This window comes from Epinephelus lanceolatus, chromosome 12 (genome assembly GCF_041903045.1).
Source record: "Epinephelus lanceolatus isolate andai-2023 chromosome 12, ASM4190304v1, whole genome shotgun sequence".
Lineage (NCBI taxonomy): Eukaryota > Metazoa > Chordata > Actinopteri > Perciformes > Serranidae > Epinephelus > Epinephelus lanceolatus.
Window position 1 is genome coordinate 14545609 of NC_135745.1, and position 26043 is coordinate 14571651.

The window sequence follows — 26043 nt, forward strand, 5'->3', positions numbered from 1 at the left end:
ACAGGGCTTTACAGCATACAACATCCCTCTGTCCTTATGACCCTGAATTTTAATTCTGTTATATTTCAGTCTCAATTTTCGAAGTGAGTTGAGTGGTTGTCCATGAATTTTTAGTGTTACTCTTGAGTGTTTTAGCAGGGTGTGTTGCATTTTGGGGAAAATAAACATAACTATTGATTAATTGACCTGCAAACACCAAACACTTGTACTGTGTTTATCACACTACTGTTTATGTTAGTTTGCAACCTGCAATTAAAAAGAGTAGCTGCTGCTCAACTGATGATACTGCAGGGTTAACGGAAATCTGAAATAAAAGTGAACAATCTTTGGACGCTCTTTACTGATTGCATTATTTTAAGCTGAACAACAAATCCTCTAATTGTGGACAATTATGTTTCTAAACTAATCTTTACACTAAGTGCAAACACAGGCAAGTGTTGCCAGATTGGGTAATTTTCCATCAAGTCTGGCTACTATTCTATTTAACTGAGTGGATGAAAAACTGTTTTGGGCAGGTTGTGATAATTTGGGCTGCTTTTTGTCTAATCTGGCAACACTGGCAGGAGGCAGATGTTTTGGGACTGGGTGAAGGTGTCGGGTCCTCACATGAGTGCTGATGGTGTCCTGCAGTGCTCGGTACCAGTCGCTGACAAGGCTGTCGTTTTCTGACTGGATCAGTAGCTCCGTGCCCTGTCGAGTCTTCACCTACAACCAGGAGAGGCACAAAGTTATCAATACAGATCATCACATACACTCTGATTTATTATTTTTAAACCATCTTCATAGTTTGTTTTCTCATGTTAGCTTTCAGTAACAAACTCATGATACTACATCTGAAGGATGTTTTTTTGTTAGTATTCAAGACTCTTCAGTGCCTTCTTTAATCATACAAGAAACACATATAGATCATCAAATCAATGAAGATATCCAGGAACTCCTCCCCACCTCTATAACGTTCTTCTTGCTGGACTTGTCCTTGGAAGCCCATTCCACCGAGCCACCCCTCAGATCCACAGTGAACTCTGGTTTGGACTGACCGCCTCCAAACTGGACAGAGAAAGAACAAGTCAAAGGAGGGCAGATTAACATGTGGAAGGGCCTGTTTATGTCTACTTCTTCACTCTTGACTGTTCAAACATGCAACAATCTGTGTAGATGAGAAAAATAAATGCTTCTTTGATAATAAAGAACACGTTCACAGATAGGAAACAAAGTGTGGATTCACTTTTCTGATCAGAGCTTCTGCCAAATTAAAGCTACACCTTCCTGTGCAGCTATTTAGCAGCTCAGCTCGATTAAACAAATCATTGTCGTGTTATTTGTGCCACTTCCATTTTGTGAGTGATTATTGATTGTTGGTTTTGTTGTTGTGGAGCGCTGCTGTTTGTCTGACAACTGCCACACCAAAGACACTTCTGAAAATGTAATCATCAAAGCTAACTTAAAGACATGCACATTTTCTATATTGTATCTTTTTGATTTTGAGTTAAAGTAAAGGATATATTATTTGATGCATTTGCATTCTGGATTTAAATTCTCAAGATCAGGGAAAATGACCTAATGACACAATCAAACTTCATTACCATTTCTTTTACCCTGAGAGCTCATTAACTGCAGAGAAAACTTTGCAAAAACTTTAACTTTCAGATAAGCAAATGGGTCCATCACGCACAACTAAAAGCTGAACATAATCCTCCACAGATCTCCATGAACTTTACAACTTCTACATTTCAAAGAAAACATCTCTGATTTAACCTCACAAACTCCATCCTGCCCTTTGAGGCCTATAATGTATAATAAATGTGTCTATTTAAAGTCAAGTCAAGTCACAGAGTCAAACGATCGAGCAAACACTGACGCAGTAATACTGTCCCTAATCTTCGCCCCATGCCAGTGACTAATAACACACAGAGGGGTTGGGGTCATGACAGAAAGGAGAGAGGTGGCATGCAGAGGAGGAGACAGAGACAGAAGCACACAAAAGGAAGGAGGAAGCACATACAGAGGAGGCTCTGTCAAGCCCAGAGCAGCCAAAGGAGACGGCAGGACGTTTCTTAGCGGACGGCTTCCAGTTACTCAACAGTGACAGGAGAAATTCAGGGAAGGAGTCACTGTGGTAGTATGGCTGCATTGAGGGGATGGTGGGGGATGAAGACAAGGAAGATGGGGGGGGGGGGGGGTGAAGCCAAAGGTAAAGAGATAAAGGCATGGAAAGAGAAGGAAAAGGAAACATCTAGAAGAGAGAAAATTCAACCCCATCTCCCGTCCAGTAACCTGACAAACCAGTGAGGAAAATAAACTTTTAGACCCTATGGGCATTATAACTGAACCCTGCAGCGCTATGAAGGCAAAGCTTTACATCTCATCATGTGAATGAACAGTGGCTATTTCTTCATACTTCTGTCTACACAGGATCTTGTTGTGTTGTTGTGAAAAAAGTAAAAGGTTCCTGTCACTAACCCAGCTGGTCCCGCCTCCTTGGCCTTTGGCAAACAGCAACGTGGATCCTTGGAGCACTGTCCAGGAAGAAGTCCAGTTTTTCCTGCAACACACAGTTCACAAACACTGTCACAGTACTCAGTAAATTTAAAACTGCAAAGACCATCCCACTACATGAGGAAGAGGTTCAACATGCTTGAACCACCTCAAAAGGACTACCAGGCTATTAGAGTAGATTAACCTTTTAGAAATGTCAGAGATTTAGTCCAAAGTGTACCAGAGCTCACAGACTTGAAGTAACAATCTATAGAAGAGGACTAATGTTTTTAAGCACTCTGATGAAGATGCACCTGGTGTCGAAACATTAGTCCTCTAATAAAGTTTGTTGCCACAAGTCTGTGTTTCAGTACACTTTGGACCAAATCTCTGAGGTCTCTCCAGACCTTCCCACTATCCAGCATTACTCATAAATATCAAACCTCAATTATTTTCAGATAGTGATTGCTATGTGTCCAAATATTAATGCTATTAAGTATAAAAAAACTTTCTTTGTGATAAGATGTTTCCTAATTTTAATCATTTAGTCGGGCAGTTTTTCTAAAACTGTTTTGTATTAGGACAAAATATCATACTGATGCATTTTTTTTCCTATTTGATAAAATAAGACTCTGTACAAAACTGTTTTATATTTCTAACAGGAGATATCCCAAGAATGTTAATTTGGCATTGGCACTGAAACTGAGGTATTATACTGATATGGGTGCTGAAATTTTCATAAAGATACACAGACCTGTTCAGCAAAGGAACAGTAAGACAATAACTCTTATCCTTCTAGCTAAAATACACACTCCTCACATTCATGGAACAAGCTTGGCCAAACACATAGCGATGATGCTTTTATTTTTATATATAAAAAAATTCTATTATTATTATAATAGAGTGTTGCAGGGATGATGTTTTTTTTGTAAGCCAACACAGAAATTAGTTCCCTTGACAAAAACCTTTAATTGGATTTTTCATGGGATTTTGGATTATTGAAGAGAATAAGCTCTGTGGCACTTTTATAATTTTTCAAATATAAATGTAATCACCAGAAGTACAAAGCTAACATTAGGCTATGAATGAACAACACCTCGGTCGCATGACTTTAACATCACCACCACAACGAGGCTCTAAAGCAGTGTTCAGTGAGACGATGCTTTGGAGTCACATTTAGCCGCTTGTTAGCAACCATCTTTTTTTAAGACAAGCTTCAAAATTTAAAAGTGGGATTTTTACTAATGTATTATATGCCGTAGAAGAAAACGTGAAACTATCTTAAGCTTGTGTTAACCACACATTATTTTAGGCATCTAACCAAAAACAAAGCTAACGAATTTCCGGGTTTTACGACTCATTCCTGCAGCACTCTATTGGAACATAAATGGTGACACATAAGCAGTAATAGACAAATAAATTCAGCTGTAAGTTACTCTGTGGAGAAGCGCTACTGGAGGTCAAAATCTTCACAGCGTACCTTTAAGACTAACTGCATCATACAGTATAATATCAACACTTGCCTACTTTTAGTCCATACTACTCACCTTACTTTCTTGCCATTTTCGGTGATCTTAGTCACATTCAGAATGCCGCACTTTTCAGATGGCTTGAGAGAAAAAAAAAGCAGGTTACACACACATCAGTCACTCTGATTAAGAACCTCAGCAGGATGACAGCACAGAAAGCTGCTGTCAAAACTAAATATCGGTAAACAATAACAATGTGTCACTCCTTTGTATAACACCACCACCACCACAAAATACCCCGCCACCAGAACAATCCAGCATTCAGTCTGAAGGAAAAACATTATTCCAACTCAAGAAAAACAAGTGACTAAACACAAGACAGTGACATCACATTAAAATAAATACAAAGAAAGTTAAAATTAAAAGTTAAAACTACTTGTCCAGCATTTAGCTGGTGATCTTTGGATTGACACTTTAACACACAGGGGAATTTCTTGGGCAATCACTGCACCCAAATAACCCAACAACTTATTACGAATTTGGAAACGTTAACCATCAGCACTGCTTATTAACAGGGATTCTACACAGGCTCACTCTCTTACTGCAGCTTTATTCCTGCTGTATAAAGGTGCAACAAATCAGACTATGTGAGATCAGATGACAAAGCTCATTGTAATATTGAGACAAAATCCTTTTCTCTATTTATTTCAGATTTTCCACACCTGTGTAGAAACCCTGCAGTCAGGTACAACATGTGTGACTGCCTACGACCAGTAGCCGAGTTAAACCCTGCAGGACAGAGCCTAGTGAATGATGAAGATGTGAGGTGAGGGGTGAGTACTAACAGAGGTGGGGGGCTTGGGAGACGAAGGGCAGGAGTCAGAGTCAGGAGAGGGGGGCTTGGGGCCCAGAGGAGCGTCCTAGTGAGGAGACAGGGATGAAAAAACACACTGTCACATGGGCTAACAACAGAAGGTTAATGAGAAGATGATGAGAGGTTAAGGGGACACAGACAGCTGAAAGAGCGTGATGGCAATTAGCAGTGAGATTATGATTCTGCAAAGTGTGTCGAGTACCTGTGTGATGTCCAGGAGGCACAAGTGGATTATTAATTAGATGTGAAGGCAGGTATTTATCACAGTGCCCATGCTGCTACTACAAACTACTTCATCTTCAGTATTTTTTTTGAAGACAAATCATTTCTGTACCATGGCAGCCAAATAGTTTATCAAGTTCATGATTGAGTGTTCAGTTTCTTGGTGGAATGATTGAAATGAACTCAATCAACTCAGGGAATCAGGCGAAAACAATTTCACATGAAGATGGGGATGCAATGATTACTCCTGTTGTGTGATTATTATCATGCACCCTAATTGTCTGCTTGGATTAGGGGACAAGCCGCTGATTGGTCGGCCCGACAGGCTACTGACTTGATGTTTGTACGGGTGGAGACGGGCAGAGCCTGAGCGAAAACGCCTGGTTTTTAACAGCCGCTGAAAAGCAATCAGTCTACACCTGAAACTCTGGACTCATGTCATAATTCATCCTACCAGTGAACACATCAGATACCAGCTCCATTCAGAACAAACTCATTATGTACAGTCTGTACATAAGCACAACTGTCAGGTGTCAAAGAAACAGATTATAAAATTTACTTTTCTGTTGAAAGTTTCACTGGAGATTTAGCAGTGAAATAAAGTGTTTAAAGTAGTTTGCAGATGTGGGTGTCAGACCTTGTCGTTGGGATCTTGGACATAAGTGCTGTGTCTCCACTTGGTGAGGACGATGGGCTCCACTTGTCTCCTGTCCAGACTGCGACTCTTTGGGGCGTCTCCAGGCAGCTGAGGAGGGGAGTGGTTGTACTGGAGGGGGACAAGGATTCATACTGTATCAATGTACTGTTAATTTTATCTCATGCAAACCTGGATATAAGAAGTATGTATCCTCAGTTACAAGAGAACATTCATCTTAATCACAAAGTGGAGCAGCAGCTATGATGATACAAGCACAGCATCCCCGTAAACAGAAATCTGTGGCTAGAACCAACCTACTGAAATAATGCCAAATATTATAGACATAAAGTCACACTATAGTATCTCCAGTACAGGGACCGAGCTCTTCATCTTCAGAATGTTGCATTTCAGTGCTTGATTTTGGACAAAAAACTGCCGACCACTTTGATAATCCACTAATTATTTTGGTAATTTGGGAATGGCAAACATTTGCAGGTTTCAGGATTTACAATGTGAGGTGTCTCTCTTACTCATCTCGTTTTATATCATTGTCAGTTGTCTCTTTGCAGTTTGGGGCTGATTATATGATAAAAAGAGTAACTTAAATAAAGGTTGAAACTTGTGCTGGGCCCTATTTTTCCACATTATTTAGATTAACCCATAATAAAAAACAATCCTAAGCTGCACTAACTGGAGATTCTCTTTCATCACTTTGTAAAACAGCCAGGTTGATAACTGAGCAGGGCTATGTTATCATCAGTTTTACTATTTTTTACAGCTACATCACTTTATTTTTGGGTATATACAGTAAGTACTAACTTAAGTATTACCCAAACATATAAGTTTGAACCGTATACATCTGATAAAGGATTGCTACATAGTCTTACCTTTGGCAGCTCCCATTCTGACCTTGAACCATCTGCACTGTAGTAATATGGTCTGCCCTGCTCATCAACGTGTTTTAACCACTGGTGATGACAAACAGGAGAAACACAAGACTCATTCGTGTGATTCCTGATGTTACCCAAACATCTGTGCAAGAACATTTAAACTATTAACCCACAGACAAACTTAAAGGTTCACCCCTAGTTCAATAACACGTATTTCTCCTCTCACCTGTAGTGCTATTTATTAATGTAGATCATTTTGGTGTGAGGTGCAGAGTGTTGGGGATGACTAAAATAGAGATGTCTGCCTTATCTCCAATATAATGGAACTAGATGGCACTTGGCTTGTGGTGCTCAAAGCGCCAAAAAAACAAACAAAAAAACAAAAACAAAACACACATTTGAAAAACTCAACAGCAATGTGTCTTGACAGATATCAAGACCCAGTTACTCAAGATAATCCACACCCCTTGTTGTGAGCAGTTTCATGTAGGAACTATTTTCTTTCTACTTGAGTGCACCCGCTAACTGTATCACTATGCAGCAGAAAGCGAACATCTACTCATGGAAGAGAGGCTCGTGCTAACGGCAGCCATAGAGTGTAAAAATAATGGACGCAGCTACCGTGACGTCCTCCTCAGCTGAGCTGTAATGTAAGGCAGCTCGTGGTGCAAGGTAAGATTCATTTAGTCCAGCAGTAGGTGCATGCATGATACGGTTGGCGGGTGCAGTGTGATGAAAAGAATATAGTTCCTACATGAAACTGCTCACAACAAGGTCTGTGGATTATCTTGAGTGATGATTTCTGGAAAAAGACATTGCTGTTTAGTTTTCAAATGTATTTTTTTGAGCACCACAAGCCGAGTGCCATCTAGTTCCATTATATGTGAGAAAAGTAGACATCTCTACAGCTGATTATATCCAACATTCAGCTACTCACATCAAACAATCTACATAAATATATAGCACTACAGCTAAGAGGAAAAATATGTGTTTTTGATTTGGAGTGAACTGTCCCTTTAAATCATAGTGTTGTTCATAAAATAGACTATAATGCTGTGGAAAGTCCTGGACTGTAAGTCTTCACTTTTCTTTAAATCTACACAATAAATCAATTGTTTGGATGTGCATGTGTGATTTCAACTATTTCTCGATAAAGAGAAAGGGGCCGTCAGTGTCTTATGAGGGAAACTGTAGAAAACAGCTTGATATTTCCATCCTTTCTCTAGTAGTGATCATCATTTTCATGCTGCGTGGTTGTGGAGGAAACATTTGAGTTGTGTGCTGTAGGCGGACATATACCATAAATCAACCCAAAACAAGCTCCCACATGCATCCCCAGAAATCACCATAATAAAAAGACAGCAGATCAGCCCCGTGCAGCCTGTACCTTCTCATTAGTATAGTCGCTGACGTACAGCGTGTGACCGTGCTCGTCCATCTCCTCCGACCAGCCACGTGGCGGCGAGCCATACTGACTGTCTGACTGGCTAGAGTAGGTACTGAAGCAGGTGTCCTCCGACGACAGAGGCTGGAGTCGCCCGATGGAGAGCGAGAGGAAGGGAAGGAAAGACGGCGAGAGCGAGAGAGGGGTGGTCTACCATGAGTGCAAAGAGAGAACAGAGGGCATCTTTCACCATGGAGTCACAGGGGGAGAAAAGACAGTCATGCACCCAGAACCAGTAAATCATCAGGAACTACCCAACACCACTTAAATACAGTACAGAGGAGCAGAAGACCCACCAGAGAGCTAAACATCACTCATGTCCATGCTTGATTTTGGAGAGTATAGCGTAAATCTGAAGGTAACTGCTGCAGTGTGACAGAGTAATTAAAGTGACAGTGATTGCTTTGTGCCTGTAGGTGGCAGTGTGGTACAGATATTTAATGAAACAGAGGACGACTCGAAATCAGAGGCGACTCCCTAATGATTCAGACTAATCTGCTATGACAGAGTCTGCCTGTTTGTGAGTGTTTCTCATGAAAAACACATACTCATTCTTTGTTCATCAAATCAATCAAAACTGTAATCATTTCAGCTACGCAAAAGACTGCATGTGTTTTTTTTTAAATCATAGTTTTTCAATTATTCTAGTGAATCAATGTTTAATCAAGCTTCCTGTATGAAAGAACAAAAAAATGTTCTCTCTAGGATGTTTTTTGTCTTTACTAACAACCTGTCAGTGCTGGAAAAACAATTCTACAGATGCCTCGCTGTCTCTGCAGGTACTGCATTGTTAAACACAAGCCACTCACAATATGTGATGAGGCACTGGCTTGCTGTGTTTGTAATCTATTTATTATTTGTCTTTGACTGATGATGATTGGACTGAGTATGTGTACGCAAATGTGTGAGTGAGTTCTTGTTTTCTATGCTTGTGCGAACCAGTTTGGGTTCAGAGTGACACCATTGCAAATTTTCAGTTAGTTTATGGCAAGGAAAATATAAAAGAAGGAACAGTCATGAACCAGATTAAAACATGCATTATGTGATGCTTACTGATGTTTTTATCTACTCAAACACGGTCACTGATGTCATATTTTCTTTGGCTAGGGCAAATACTTTCAATTGATTTCAATAAAATAAAGATTCTGAATGAACTGAATCAAAGAATTACGTCTGACATCACCATAGAGGTTAAAAGCCAATTTACACTCTATTAGGAAAGATGTTCATAAAGCAGTGTTTGTTATAAACCTTATCCCAGTCACACCTGCTTTCTGTAGTGATTCACCAGGTGTTTACATGTGTGAAATGACAGGGGACTTGACTCCACATTTCTCAAATTCCTCCTTCCTCCCCTGTTAGTGTTTACACCTGAGCTGCACTGACTGCATCTGTGTTTGCTGTCATGGAGAAAAGGTGTGAAACGTGGCCATCTGAGTGTCACCTGTAAAAGCAATGTTTTCATTTCTGTAGCTTTATTTTTTATGCCTTATACCAACAACTACCTGTAGCATTATAATCCCCCCTCGCCCTCTCACTTTGATGACAGCTTCTCGCCCCTCCTTTGAGGGTATCTGCTTTTAAAAAGTGTTTAGGACAATAAGTGATCTAACTGGAAGTTCTTCATTAAGATGAATAAAAATAATCTGTGTAAATGGGTGTTTTCGTCCATCTGTACAGTACATGATCCGTACCTCGGAGCTCTCTCCTGTGCTGTGGCTCTCTCCTCTGGAGCTCCCAGTGCTGGTGTCCCTGGCTCGGGGCGGCTTCCAGGTCCTCTCCTGGGTGGAACGGTTGTAATAGAAGTGCCTGCCATTCTGGTCCTTGTAGGTCTCCCAGTCGCCCAGCACATGGAGCGGGGACCCGGAGGGGAAAGGGGGCAGGTTGGTCTGGGTGATCTTCAGTTCCTGGAGGTTGGTGTAGACAGGTGACTCGGAGCGGCCGTGGCCTGACGAAGATACCGTCTGATGGGGAGAAAAGAAAGAGTGTGAGAGTGTGGAAATGTGAGTCATCTGTGAGTGCATTTAAGTCTGTTATATAATCAGGGAAAAGTTCCTCGACAGAGCGTGCTGTCAGAAATTCACAGCTTTCAGTGTAAATCAACAGCTGCCCATGCAAGCTGGCAGAGAATGTTATCTAAAAACACCCCCTAAGCGCACGTCAAACACTTCACCCCCACACTGTTAATGCCATGTTCCTACTGAGCTCCACATGGAGTCAGTCACTTCATCTTTGCAGTGTTGGTGCTGAACACTGAGTGGCATTGGAGAATATAGGAAATGACTGAAATGTGAAATATCTCTCTGTAGTTAAAGCTGACATGGATGTTGTTGACCACAGCGAAACAGAACATTGAATGAACGGGAGGACAAGAGGGGAAGGAAATGCTGTTGTTATATAACCGAGAGTGGCAGTGACCACTGTCAGGTAGAAATAAGGAAGTAAAACTGACTATCAACACGCACTGGTAAGACTGTTTGTCCAGGTTCATCTGCAGACAAAGCCAAATGTGGAATTCTTAGTATAAAAAAGATATACAAGTATTTAATTAAATACAGATCCACTAAATTGTATAGAAAAATTGCATAATTACTACTTTTTCAACTTCTTATGGAGACTTAAGTGATAGCTATGTATGAACGTTATAACATGAACATTTACTTTGCATAAAACTGATTTACCCAAAAACAGAATTCATACATAAGGGACAAAATTCACATACAGAATAAGAAAATAATCACCACAGTTCTCTTGATTCTGCAAGTAATGGTTCATTTTATTACCAATTTATCTGCCGAATGATTTGATATTTAAGTTACTAATTGTTTTTCGAGACACAATCACAACATTCTGAAGCCCAAGGTCCTTAATTTGTCTGATTAACAGTCAAAAAAAATAAAACAAATTCAGTTCATTATAATGTAAGATAAGAATAATCAATACATCATCATATTTGAGAAGCTGGAACCATCAAATGTTTCGTCATTTTCGCTTAAAAAAAGGATCAAACAACTAACTGATTATCAAAATAGTTGCAAATTTACTTTCTGTCAATTGATTGCTACGTTCGATTGCTCTTTTTAGAATTAAATTTTAATCAGAAGAAGTCTCTACAGACTGCAAACATTTTCCTGTTAATCAGGATTGGAAACCTGACCAACCACACACCAAATAATTATCATGATATTACTACTAAGATGGAAGAGCGCACTGTAACTATCACTTTGTCAGATGACCAAATCATCAACAATAACGTGGGCTGACAAAGAGTTAGTTAAGGTGCTGAATGTGGGTATGAATTACAGCTCTACTGATTGAAAAGTTACAGCCTGTATCCAGTCGAAGTACAACATTTCCACAGTTGTAGTGCAGCCAGCATGCTGCCTCTAATGACAGAGCATCCTTCTTCAAAAACCCTGACGCGCGACAGATCCAGTCAATGGGCTGCTTGTCATGATTATTTCATGCTGGCATTACAGAGACGCTGCCTGGCTTCAGAGCGACAGGGCATGGAGAGAGCAATAAATAATGCCGGGGCCCCGAGGCCTCCTAACACCGGCTCTGTGATGTTTTTATTGCATGGGGATCAATAGGGATGAAATATGCAGGACCTGAGCAAACAGCTGGAGGTACCCAGAAGAATCGAATATTCAGTGGACTAAATGAAGACTGAGAAGTGTGCTGTTTGATACAGTATCAGTATCACTGATGTATCACTGATGTTTTGCTGTGCTGTATCACAGCACAGCAAAATAAAGGTGGAGAGGGCATATATTATGTATAATATATAGCCTATATTACATAATTTACCAAAGTTTCCCTGAACCTGAGAAGACCTGAGAAGCAAGAATTTTAACAAAAAGTCAGAGGCAAAACGGGGAAGCTCTCTTTATAAGTTCTACCATTGAACCATTAAGCAAAGCACTAGACTTCCTAAAAAAAAAAAGCCTTCTTTTACCAGAAAAGCTCTGTAACGCTGTTGTGCAAAAACGGTAGACTGTGAAGCAAGGTGCAGCTTAAAAATTAAGTTATGCTCAAATTAAAAGATATAAAGTATTACCTCTGGTGGCGAGCAACTTGTAAACACATCATCATCTTCTTCATGTATTGAGATAGCTCGTAAAAAGCTTCTCCTCAATCGGATAATTGCCATCGTCCGTGCTTAATATTTTGCCTTGCATGCACTGCTCACTGGTGACACTGCTCTGAGGTCTTCCTCTATAACGCTGAGTGAACATGTGATTTAGTGCATGGACCTGTCAAAGGGGAAGTCTGGTAGTCAATAGACTGTTATAAAAAGCCTGTCAGGTAGTATCCTACTTCAGTGGCGGCCACAAAACCACCTTTTCCTCCAAAGGCTGTTCTGAAATTAAACTTCACTTAAGTGGTTAAGAAACTCAATAAACTTTCCATAAAAATGTTTAAAGGTGTTTCCCCAGCAGAGCTACACAGAAATTTTTTTTACCAATTTACCTGCAACAGCATCGAGTGGATTTGTGGGGTGTTAATCACCGGAGGGCTCAAGAAGATCAGTTATCAGTATTTAGTCTTGGCTGCTCAGATGTACGGTAATATTAGGCAATCTGCTCCCTTTCACGCTTTTATTCAAGGGAGAAAAAGTTAAAGATGACACAGAAAAAAGGTTTAAGGGTTTAGATACAGCAGACTACAAGGAGAATATTGTGTTTTTCGCGGGCAAATAAATGTCTCATGTCCTCAAATGGCACCTTAACAGCAATTTCAAGAAGTAGCCTTATTGTCAGACTGAGGAAACGTTTAGAAATGGATTTATAAGCCACAACGTTGCGAAACCGCCTCCGTTCATGTTAAGCCTGACCATAACAACTTATGTCCTCCAATGACAGCAGCAATGCAGGCTATGTCAAATAACAGCACTCATTATGTAACCAAAGGCTGCACTGCCAGGTTGGCTCATTAAAAATGCACAGGGTGTCTTCTTGACTCAATTACAGCAGTGGTATATTCCTGCGCAGCTGGTGCTGGACATCTGCTGTGAACAGACTGACCACCTAATCAATACTGAGCTCTAAAACCACTGAACCACAGTGGGACATTAAGAGGTTGACCTCTAACATTGAGGGAGCTGTTCTCTTTGAAAGTACACCGCGCTTTAGTCGAGGTTGCCAGGCGTACAAGTGTTATCATGTACTTCAGAGTCGAGAAGTGGCAGGAGTTACTGTGGGCGTCCAGCAGGGATATGAAATTAAAAGCCTTGATCTTTTTCTGCTTAGGTTATGAGAGGTGGTGAGCAGTTGGAGAGACATAAAACTCTCCTGATTTAATCTTGAATTTTAAAAAATACGGAGTGCTTTGATAAAAAGTCTGAGGTACAAGCCCAAGTATAAATGTGAAAATATAAAGAGAACAAGGAGAATACAACTTCCAAGGAGTATCTCAGTAAAAATAAAATCCAATCAATGATCTTAAAATGATGCTGTAGCTGCATGCTAATGCTAATATTCACTGAAAACTGAAGATCAAGCTTCATAGATCCCTGACGTGACAAACCCTTTTGAAAATGGATGAACTGTTAAAGTAATTTATCAAACAAAAAGGTTAAACATTATCTGGTTTTAGCTTCTCAAATGTGAGTGTATGCAGTTTTTTCTCTTTGTTATATCATGACAAATGACGTATTTTGGGTTTGGGACTGTTGGTCGAACAATACAAGCTATTTCAAGACAGCACTTTGGGCTTTGGGGAGTTGTAAGACATGTTTCTTTCTATTTTCTGTCATTTTATAAATTAGAATGATCACTAAATCTGATTGTGTGGAGAAAAGATAGTCATTTGTTTAAGACCTCAAATTGAGTTGATATGACTAATTACAATACTGATCAGAAAGCCTCAATCGGCAGAAGTCGTCCGCAACCACACATGTACTGTACAGTCTGCAGTAAGAAGCACTGAGAGCACACGACACTGCAGCAGCCAAATAACAGTTCTGATTGCAGCTCAGCACTCACTCCTAATTTCCTATTTCAGGCTAGAGCAGGAGTTAATGGGTGGAGAATAGGAGGGAATGGAGAGTGACGCTACCAGTTCCAGATAGGAGACCTGCATAGTCTTATCGGTGCTGCCTGCAGCTCTGCAGTGGAATAATAATCAACTGGTCCAGTGTTCTTCAGTTGGAGATAAACCACATCACAGCCAGAGAGAAGAAGAAGAAGAGACGGAGAGAGAGAAATGAGAGAAAACTAAGGCTTCAGGCACTGAATGCATCGCAGCTAATATTAGACAGAAATGACTGCAGATGCTTTAGCATCACAGAGTTTATATTTGGACTGGTCTGGTGTGAGATTCAGAACGCCGTGTTCATTTTATGCAAAGCTGCTGTCCCAATTCACATGAAGTTCAAGAGTAAAACTGATGGCTTGCTTTACTAAAAGCAGAGCAAAGCTGGTCCTTTCACTGTTTGTTTCAGTTGTGGTTTCAGTGAACGCGTCGGTGGTGTTGGGTCTTTTGGTTTAACTTCTGATCACTTCCTTTGTCTGACCGGTGTTTCAAACACAAAAAGATATCCAAAGTACAATGTGACACAGAGAAAAGCACCAAATATCTTTACTAGGAGCAGCAAATACTTTGTAGTTTTGCTGTGGAAAAAAACAACTTAAATGGGTCAGCTGATGACCCAATTGATTTATCCGCTAATCATCTCAGTAACAACTACAGTATGATAACCAATATGCATTCTAAAAAAACTAAAGTTGTGTATATATTCCACAGACAACATGTTAAAACTCCTTAGCTGATACCAAACTACTAAAAAAACTTCTTCTCTTTTCTGGCCACTTCAAACACAAAGAGAAAGTCACAGTTGTGCAGAGGTGCAGGTATCAATGTCCTTTAGGTGGCAGCCTGACAACAAACTTGTGAAGTCTGAAAAAGGGTTGGCTAGTGACAGAGGAGTTGGAGGTGGGGCTCCACATGTTCACCTCCTCCCTCCTCCCTCCTCCCCTTTTCCTGTTAGACACTGATGAACCTGCTCTGCCGCATACCTGCAGGGAGCTGGGCCAAAAAACATACACACTAGTAAACATACACACACTTGCTGCCAACATGCACGCGCGTGAGTTCGACTTATACACAAACTTGTGCAAGTTAGCACATGTACAAACGTGCCTGCAAAAGAGAGAACGCCTACCTCTTTTCTAGTTCCTCGTCCATTCAGTGTTTAGTTTCACTGGGGCAAAGTGGCACAGCAGTTCTTTGATGAGAGGCCACCAAATGACATACATTGCATAACGTGAGTAGGAAATGTTTCTTAACATTTCCTTCTCTGGCAACACTTTTTCCTTCACACGTGGGACACAGGTTTCATGTTAAAGTCGGTCACTTTTTGATTAGGATCTGGACAGCATTCCCAGAAGGTACAAAATGTGCTCCTGAGGCAGGTAGTCTACTGTACATACACCTTATACATCCCAGTTTGTCTGCTGAGGACAGTTCTCATAATTTTGGCAACTTTGCAAAGTTACTCTAAGCATAGTGGACAACAAGAAACACAGACACCCCACTAAGAAAGCCAAATAGCTAACTTTAATTTAGTCCAACCTTTTGACTCATACTGTAACAAATATCTATTAAAAATAATTTTGAATGAATTACACATCCTTCTTTCTTAGCTGAAAAAAAATGTGACTGCAGAAGGTTCTGTTAAATGCCACCTCATTCCCACATCACATACCAGTTTGCAATGGAAGCAGTTACTAATATAATAGCACTAGGTGCTGCATTAATTGCCTGATGTGGGACAAATGACCAGTGAAACCAGTCAGGAGAGCATGACGGAGCCTGATCGAAACCGGAAGAAAAGAGGTTTTATCAAAGTGGAGTTGGAAAATGGCCAAGCTTTCTTTCCGGGTGAGATTACAGCACAGATGTTATCACATTCAAAAAGCCTCTAAGGTTTTTGAATTTATTAGCTGTTTGATGGCTATTTTGATATGTCAAGTTTCCAGGCCTGTATCTTTATTTCTAAATCTGTCTTCATTTCTCCGATACATATCAATGTTGTAGGGGGGAGCACTGAGAACATAAAAGAAAGAGAAAAAGTTAGAGATGATAATAAGTGTCCAGTATACGAATAATCATCCAGGAGCACAAAAAGATAAAACATTAACGTGACTGAGTGGCTTAAGCTAAAAGGATATCCCTTAGAGACCCTTATGAACCTCAGACTTAGAAAAATCTATGTCCATTACGGCCTGGTGTCTCATTCAGTTTGGTCTGAGGTAATCTCACGAAATCTGACTGAAACGAATAATAGGGAAGAAACAGTGGACAAACACGCTGCAAGTCAACACAAAAAGGCTTTGAAACACTGGCACCACCCAAGGCAATTATGCAACTCCAAAGCAATTACATTCAACAGGAGAAAAGAGGAGACAATGCAATGCAGGCAAAACACAGTGAATAGCCTGAGGTGAGTTTGAGCCCAGAGTAACCTCTTGAATCTCAGACAGGAAGCGGTGACCACAGGACACTTCACAGGCAGATACATCCATATTTAAATACGGAAACTAACCCATGTGGTTTTGGAACAATTTTCATTCATTCACATGTCTTCATATACGGAACTGAGAGAGTGCTTTTGAATATTGTAAGAAAGGAGTAAATTGTTGTATGAAATATCACAAAGAAAATAAAAACAACAACTGATTTCGGGCTACAACTAGGGCTGGATAGGCTGGATACTGGCACTGATTTTCAATCAAATTGTGATTCAGAAAAGTCTCAACTGGATACATTTCAATTTGAAAAAAAGGACTTACATTAGATATATAGGCTACCAATATTGCATAGTTAAGAAAAAGCCTTTTCGATTTGTCCTGGATCCCGATACCGGTTAATCTTTTTATTTGACAAAGAAGCAGCTATCATTAACATCAGATTGTGACTAATAACTGTTTTTTGCAGGTTATAATAATTCAGTTTCAACAAAACAAACGTTACACAACCTAGCTGTAATATTTACAACATATAAACTATAGTCGAATGAATACTGGATCATTACACTGACAATTAAATGACAATTAATTACACAAAAATCCAGCTATAGCTGCAACTAACCGTATTTATGACCAATTAACCTATTAGTTAATCATCATTTAGTCTACAGTAAAAAGGTTTCTAAATTTTTTTTTAAAAATGCTCATAAGCTCTGACACAAACAACAGACAAAACTCCCCAAATAGCTGATTAACGATAATATAAAGCACAGAAAAGCAACAAGTCTTCACATTTGAGAAGCTGTCCTTTTGTGCTTAATAGACTACTAGCAATATATTCCATTATCAAAACTACTGTCAGTTTATTTTCTGTCCTTCCAGGGTATCAATTATCATCTCACTGTTTCGGTTCTAAGTTGATTGGTGTCTAAAATTGGCCAGAGTCCATATTATCAGATGCACCAACTTGCCTGTGATTGATACCAGATGCATTCAGGTACTTTAACATTATAGGCCGACAGGTTGTCTGGTACAGTTTTGCCTCCTTTGTGATATTTTGTGACATGTGCATAAAATCTGTTTGGAGTGAAAAAGAACAAAAAAAAAAAAAAAAAACAGTTTCTGTACGGTGCCCTCTTTTACATAATCTTCCCTGAGTGTAACATCACTAAAGTCTGTCAGAGAAGTAGGTCCACAGAGGAATCCTGGTCTTGTTCTGAATCTATCTCTGATCTACTCGTGTCTCTACACGAGCTGCAAATAGGTCAAATGTAAGACACAGCAGGAGGGGGAGAGAAAGCAATGAAGGGAGGGATGCAGGAAGGAACGCAGAGAAGTTGCTCAATGATGTTCATTTGGTTATGTTTCATTGAGATTTATCGTCGAGCATTTATAGCACCTTGTGACGCAGCTTGATCTGATTAGAAATAACATACATGAGAAAAAAATAACATAAGTAGTTTAAACAGCTGCTCTCTGAGCAGAAGTTTGTTGAAGATATAAGCACATTAACTGACCGGCCCATGTTACTTCATAAATCCACTGTTACAACAGTGACCCATGATGGAGCTCCATGTGTTTTAGAAGGTGTTCAGACTGAAAACAGCCTTGGGTTAAAAAACAAAGCAATGCCATGTGGAGGAAGGCATGCTGTATCAGACATTGAGACAATGAAGTACAAACCAGGAAGAAAAATAAACCCAACAGTTTGAAGGTTTATGAAATATTATGAGGGAGGATTCAAATGGAAGTTTCTATTATTTTATCTTTCACTGCGATGGGAAGGTAGACAGTAAAAATGTGGCTTTAAGGTAACAAAGTACTGTAAATCTACGGGCGTTGGCAAGATGGTGTTACATTATACTGTGGCAGGAGCTGAGCCAGGTTCAACTCAGGGCTGAATTTACTCATGCAGGGGAAAAGTTGGTCTGATTCCTCTTAGTAATAAACCAAAAACCATGTGGTACAAAATTAGAATTTCCTGTTCACCTCCTTGATTTCAAAGCAGTACGTCACATCTTCTCCAGCGTATGATTCTCTGTGAGGACTTTACACACTGGACTGGAATGCGTGACACAGAGAGTGAAAAGTGATTAGAGTTGGCACTGCCCAAATGGAGGAGGAAACTAACTCTTCCAGATGTTAGCATGTGTTTTTCTCTTCTGTAAAGTGTATGACCATATGTCTGTCTTGAAAAGCAGCTGTCTGGTTGCTGCTGTCTTCTCCACAGGGGGAAGAGGGGTGTTCCCTGCAGGCCGGGGCATGATGCCTAAAGCCATAGTCACTCTTTTTGTGCAGAGAATCTAATTTTACAGAAAGACTCTTGGTTTTCAGACACCTTACTGACATTTTTAACCATAGAGATTTAAAACAAGTGAGTGGGAAGGAGCTCAGTGTTGCTCAGAGACATACTTCCCCTCACTAGGCTTAACACTTTTCCCATAGTGATAAAGACTTTCTTAATAGTCTAAAAATGGCTGTGTAACATTCTCAGAGTTGACTCAGCTTTAAACATATGATCAGTGCTGTAGTGACGTTGCTTTTTGAGGCTGCACAGTAGAACCAGCTCGGGGGAACGCAGAGCAACGAGGCAGCTGACAGCTTCCACCGAATGATTAATCCTCTAATTCCATCTACCTGACTGGTCCCGGCTAATGACGTTAATTCAACTAGCGTGGTGGTTGGCTGGAGTTTGGAGGGATCCACTAAGGACAGCTGGCGTGTATATATGTATAAAAATATATATGCCTGTGTGTGTGTGTGTATGTAGGTGATTATGTAAGAGGGTAGCAGGGGGACAGGTGAGGTCACTGCTCAGAACAAATGATGCAATGTTAGGTGACTTGGAAAGACGCTGTGTGTAGCGTTTGACTCCGATTTGGGCTCTCTGGGGGATTTAATGTTATCATCCAATGCAGAAATATTAAGCCCTGTTGCTAGGTAGAAAATGCATCCTTAAAGTGTCATTTTGTCACTGGCTAAAAGAAGAATTAGTTTTCAAAAGCCAAAAACAGAAGACTGAAATCCTTCAGTACAAGTTTCAACAACAGAATAATCCAAATTAGAAAGATAACTTTCTCACTTTCACAAAAGAAAAGCCTCAAACTCAGCAGGGATTAGCCTATCTGCTGCCGATTTGGCTGTATCTCTTGGAATTAAATGGCCGACCACATCACAACAGCCTTTCAGACAGTATCTAAATCACCACTGACAGAGGTTTACATCCTGACGCCTGTTATCTCAATCCGGCTCTGTTGAACCAACAGAGCTGAGGAGGAGGAGGAAGATAGGAACTCCTGCTCCTCGGTTAATGCCAGGCTCAGTCTCAGCCTCCTCCTGGAGACCTGTGGTTATCTGAATCTATCCTGTGCCACACCACAGGTATTAAATTGAGAACTTTATGAAAGTCCTGGGCAGAAAGACCTAATTTAATGTGTGTCTTTATTCAAACTGTGTTTATTTAACTTGGGAAGTTACACAAATTCTTCTTCAGCAGTGCCCTGTTTCATATTCATGAAGTTACACGCTCTCAGGCATAAAAGAAGGACTGTTTTCTACCGTTGGCTGCTGAGAAACTTCATTAGTACAGCTCTTTGTTTAATGCAGTTTTCATTTACTTTCCGACCAGATTTATCCCAGCCGGTCTGGGGATTTGAACCACTGACATTCTGGTCACAAACCCCACAAATGTACAGCTGCTCTTCAGTGAGTTTGAGCCAGCAAGATGACCTAGAAAACCAAAACAGCAGTAACTATGTAAGCAGGGCAAAAATTGACATTCATGTCCGGTTCTGACAAATTAATTATTGGTGCAATAAGAAGCAAGTATGGGTAAAATTCGGGGGTGGGGAGGGGGGGGTAGGGAAGAAAAATGTATTACCTCTACAAAAATATCTCTTGAGTTGAGCTGCTCAAGGGTCACTGACATATACAACCTGTTATGAGAGAATATGAGTAGATACAAAGCACTAAAAAAAAGTTGCTCAACAGGGACTGTGTGGTGATTTATATATAACTTTCAGTAATGGCATACCATCCCTCTGCAGGTATTGGCCTGCTTTTGAAAACATGCATCTTTTCTAATTTTTGAATGTATTCCTGTCAGGATATATTTTCATGGGCAAAATGATGAGTAAGAAAATGCCACAGACAAAGCGAGCAGAAAGGGGTGAGAGACTTTACAACCACAACAATATTTACTCCTCACTGTCTGCAGCAGCGGATGTCAACACAACAGCCCATACAGCATGCCTAATGTTTCCCACTAAATATAAAATGGGAAACTGTGGGTTACAGTGCAGAAGAGAGAGTGAAAAGAGAACACCTGCAGCCTGGTGCACCTGTCCACTCTTTTCCCTCAGCCTTTTATTCTGTACTGGAACACTGTGCATCACCATGTTACACCAGTATAACCACCACCTGACCTCTCAAGTGAAGAGGTCAGTCTCTCATAGCACAGTCTGACCTCAGCTACACATCTGAAGCGAGTGACAAAGGCATTTAACTTACTGTCAGATGCCGTTTAACCTTTGTCTGCCTAATTTGACAAACCAGACCTCTGATTTGATTTGATAGTGGTAAGACAGATGGCTGCGTATGTGTCTGTGTGTTGTAATCCCTCTGTGGCAGACAGGGCACATGCAGTTCATTTCCAATTCAGCAGCACATTAGAGAACACAAGTGGGAACACACAGCCTGGAGTCTACTCACAACGCGGTTATTTTTCAGCTCCATTCAGTACACTGTATATCTCAACAAAGTAACTGCAGTTAAATATTTAGCTGTGGCTAGAAAGATTTCTATTTTAAACATACTATTGATTTTGATTACACTCAAATACATTTTTGATTCTAACATCTTTTAAACTACTCTGATGAGTTAAGCTAAACCTGCATCAATGCAGCACTGCAGGGTTTTATTCAGATGGATAGAGAGGCGAAGGATTCCGAGAAAGAAACCACTCTAGCACTTCTGAAACAAGTGTACAACAGCACTGGATGTTAGAAATGTGAAATCCTTGACTAACAATGCAGTTGTTTATTAGGTTTTTTACAGATTCACAGCTGGCCCTCTGTAACTCCGTCCTGTAAATAATTCGTATCGCCTGTATTCGACATCTCTCTGTCTGCATCACCTGAGTCATCAGACGAACTGGAGGAAGATGTGCTGACGACTTCTTCATGCAGCTGAACAAAATTCAGAATACTGCTCAGGTAGATCCATATGTATTCAAAGATCAAACTTAACCCTGAATCTTCGCTGTCAGAGTCAGAGCTTGGCCGAGCTTCATCCTCCTTGTACTGCTGGAAAAAAGTTTTAAGACGCTTGCTTCCACTAACTTGGAGATTTGAATTGGGCTTGATGGCTAAATCCTTAGCTCTCCTATCTGCATGTCCATCATTGCATTGTTGTAGTAGATGTGTTCAAAGGACTTTAGACTGGTGTGCAGGTGAACAAGCTTGTCGTCATCATTTTCGCTGTCACTTAAGTTCTTCCCAGCCTCATAGTCGCTCTCATCTGACTGGAGGTCTAACGTTAAATCTTCCAGAGACATTTTTGTATCCGTTTTGTGTCCAGCACCCTGTGCATGTGTTAATATGCAAATGTATACATGTAATCAGAACCAGTGTTGCCACAGTAAATTCAAACTGTTTATTGTGCTTGACAACCATTTGGTGCTTAGATTTGGGCTTGTTGTGTTCTGGACTGCTGTTGGGTGGTCTGCAGTGTCGGGCTGCATCTGAAAATTCCATACTAACATGCTATTTAGTATGCTACTATGTCAGTTTTTTTAGTATGAAGCCAAAAGTACATAAATTGCATACTATTTCCGGTGAAATTTATCAAGTTAATGTTAGCATGTAGCTTATTTAATTATTATCTGGCAACAAAGGTGTCTGTAACATAATGTCACACATTATGATGAACAGATGTGATGAAAACCAAAAACTCCAGAGGTTTATCATGCATGCAGATGCTGGTGGAGTTAAGTTTGGCACAGGTTACCATGGATATGCATCTCCAAACGGCAAGGATGCTTTCAGGAAGTGGTGGGATAATTACAGCTTAGCATGTCAGAAAAGATACATACTACTGTTTATGAATACAAAAGTATGTTGAACAATATTATATATGTTGGGTATTTAGTGCATAGTATGCAATTTTGGATGCAGCGTCTGTTTGTGTCATCTGAGCTGAGAGTCAGAGTTGGATTTCTTTCCATTGTCCACCTCCTGTTTTGGCCTATTCTGTTTCCTGTTTGTAAAAAATCTATCTTCCTGATTCCAATGGAGAAAGCACTGGTGGTTGCAAACTATATTTTGCTTTGTAGCTGTAACCAAACTGCATGAATGTGCAGCCTCATGAAAATGTGTTTATATTTAATACCAATATCAATCTTTGATAAATTAATAAAGTTAACTGTTCCACTGTAGAATAAATATATCTATCTATCTATCTATCTATCTACATATCACAATGTTGACTACAGACCTTGATATTGAGGGTGCAACGATGTTGTAGGGTTGAAAATTGGTGCTTTCACAAAATATTTACACAATGAGGTTTTTGATAAATAATGATAAGTAATGATTACCATGACTAAGTTTAGCTCATAGGGCTGTTAACATCTGTCACCCTGAATGTCCCACTAAACTCTGCTAAAACTTCCAAACTATGTATGGTAAAAAGAAATGAATAATCAAATACTCATACTGAGCAGCCAAATCTGATTTGACTGTCATAATTCTGAGTCAGGTACAGCTCTATAATTGTGCATCTGTCTTAAAATCCTTCTGGGCTCTAAGCTGTCTTCATCTTCCAAATGCATCTCCGGTATTTACCCATGTTTTACCAGGTCTTTGGTCATTTTAGAAATATGTCAAGGATTCTTAGGTCAGATAGAATCTAACATTATCACTGTTGATCCAGTTCGCTTGCTTTCTGGCTTCCATGGCTGCAGCATGCTGCGTTTACATGCCAATTTGTTTCATATCTGGTAATCTAGGTGTTGAAATGGGCATTGGGTAGGATCACACAGGCCAACACAAAAACACATTCCGCAACAGAAGAACGTCCTGGCTGTTTTCCTTTATCTCAGATGACATATCATGGTCATTTTATCATTTAATACAGTCCTTTAAAGAAAACATCTAACACTGTATTGAGCACTGAGTTGAAGACATTAGATTTCTTCCCTGCTCATCCTGCCGGATCACATTACAACAGACACAGCTTCACTGTTGAGCAGCCTGACCCAGCTGGGCAACACTGAATGGGTTAAGACCAAACTCAGCGGGGAGGAACAGAACTGAGTATTATTCCTTCAAACATAGACACGGGTCCTTTAAGGCCATCAGTTCAAATGTGCTGCATGTCCATTCATGGACATGAATGAGGCTATATGCCCATTAACCCAGCAAACAGGGACACAACACAAGCATGATGCACTGAGCTCTACACAGTGTGACTGACAAAGATAAAAGGGGGTAATTATCTAAGGAGACTTTATTCATTCAAAGCTACATGTTTGCTCCTAGTGAGGTCACCAGCTGAAACACAGTTGAGAAACATCTATAGAAATGCTGAATGTTGTTTCACTGTTTCTGGGCCTGGCTCTTCTCAAATAATAATGGGACCTCATCCATGACAAGGTGTCAATATCACAAGCAGTGTCCCCAGTATTTACACAAACTATGCGTTGTAATCATCTATAGGAAGAGACTCTACATCCAAAACAGTGACAAACAACCAATCAAAACTCTAAGTGACCTCTTAAAATCAGTTATTCATTACACACCAAAAGACTACATCATGGAACAATATCAAGGACCCCTGGAGGTCCGCAGACCATCAGCAATAAACACAAACACCAACCCAACATTACAGCTTTAGTATAGTGCCCACAGCAGTTTCTTCCCACTTCATGAAAAGCCACATTCTCCCCCCCCGATGCATTAATAATGGCTGTGAGGTCAAACGTGTGGGTGACAAGTCAAATGCCAGCAGGGCTGATTACAAAGGCGGTCTGAGGGACGATAGGTACATCAAACACAGCCTACAGACTATATGATGACTCAATGATGCCAATAAAATTCCCTAATAATAGAGTGTAACTGACAAACATTTCAGGGCCGGGACAAATGATTTGATGACTCAAAGTGCTGGGAGGAAGTTAAAGAGATGTAAGATGAAAAACACATTAAAAAAAGAGAGCAAGCAGAGGATATTATTATGTTAATAGAAATTAATGAGAGTTATATATTCAAAGCCCTGAAACCATGAAACAGAATCAGAAAAAAGCTTTATACGGTTGTAAAATAATGGAAACACCGGCCTAAATGTCACAGACGCAACAGTGGACTTTGTACATGAGTGGGCACTGGAAAAGAGTGACTCACGCCTGAGACATGACACAAGTGGCCTTTTTACTGACAGCACAAATCATAGTTGAACCCAGACATTAAGGGATTACTGTAAGTGAGATGAATATGTTACTTAACAGGGAGGATTGTGTTACAAAAGCACTAACCCCGATGGTATTCTGGGTTAAATGTTTCTCCCTTCTTCCTCCGAACTTGGTTTGAGTCATAAATGTGCTTTCACTAAACAGATTTCTACTGAAACAGGGCTGGACACAAGTATTTGTTTACCTTCTGACCACCGTATCTGGCAAAATGCAGCACCAAATGATACCACTTTAACAGCCACCCAACTTTTCTGAATACAATAGCATCAGTCAGTAGCACTGGTTCAAAACAGCTGCAGTAGTAGATAAAATAATCTTTGTTTGGCTGCTGTTTATTACCAAATCTGGTAGCTCAAAACAACCCTTCACTTTTGTATAAAATGTCTGGACTCACACTGTTGTACTCTCTTTTTAAGAGGTCAGTGCCGTGGCCTGATTAGATTAACTGGGTTACTGGCTTGACATCTCTATAGAATATTCTCACTGATGGACCCAAATGTATTATAAACTAACTCTGCTTTATATAGAAGGCAGACAGATATGGGATGAGATACAGCAACTCATCTCTTGTACTTCCAATGCATTTCATTCCATTAAGAAGCAGCACTGAATCAATGTTCATGTCCTCCTAATGTAAATACAAAGGACACTAGTTTTACACTTCATTCTGACTTATCTTTAAAAACTGTATGATACCATGACATGAGCAATCAAACTTCCTGGAAAACTCTTCAGCAATGACCTCATGCTGCTCTAGTAGCTTCAACTAACAAGTCCAAACAACGAGGTCATCAACAATCCCAAGTTTCTGTCTGTGCTATCAAATCAAACTGCTTTTGTCTCTATAACTACATTAATATCCCAATAGTTTACACTTAACACTGATCCCTCACTGTCCTGTTTTAACAGGAAACACATAACATTTAGAAAGTAGTGAGGTTATGATTGCATGGGACCTTAAGAGCATCTGTAAACTTTGTGGGAAATTAATTCTGACCAAGGTATAAAAGTCAAAAGCAGAGCTAAAATGATTAGTTGGTTTTATCAATCAATGAGTTTTACAGCAAAATGACCAAAAGCTAATGGTTCTAGTT

At 40.1% G+C, this 26043-nt stretch overlaps 1 protein-coding gene across 7 annotated transcripts in view; it reads right to left on the bottom strand.

Annotated features, from left to right (window-relative positions):
* The window catches only part of LOC117272019 (rho GTPase-activating protein 12-like), a 59564-nt gene that overhangs the window by 5297 nt on the left and 28224 nt on the right, over positions 1 to 26043 (bottom strand). For 2 of the 7 annotated variants that reach the window (XM_033650674.2, XM_033650676.2), the window contains exons 3-12: positions 9706 to 9975; positions 7955 to 8161; positions 6565 to 6645; positions 5678 to 5806; positions 5375 to 5437; positions 4790 to 4864; positions 4023 to 4084; positions 2461 to 2542; positions 946 to 1047; positions 607 to 705 (exon numbers count right to left, since the gene is read on the bottom strand). In XM_033650674.2, coding sequence (XP_033506565.1) covers positions 607 to 705; positions 946 to 1047; positions 2461 to 2542; positions 4023 to 4084; positions 4790 to 4864; positions 5375 to 5437; positions 5678 to 5806; positions 6565 to 6645; positions 7955 to 8161; positions 9706 to 9975 — 1170 coding nt within the window. The remainder of the gene's footprint in view (positions 1 to 606; positions 706 to 945; positions 1048 to 2460; positions 2543 to 4022; positions 4085 to 4789; positions 4865 to 5374; positions 5438 to 5677; positions 5807 to 6564; positions 6646 to 7954; positions 8162 to 9705; positions 9976 to 26043) is intronic. The other 5 variants (XM_033650679.2, XM_033650677.2, XM_033650680.2 and 2 more) reach the window with 5 other exon arrangements.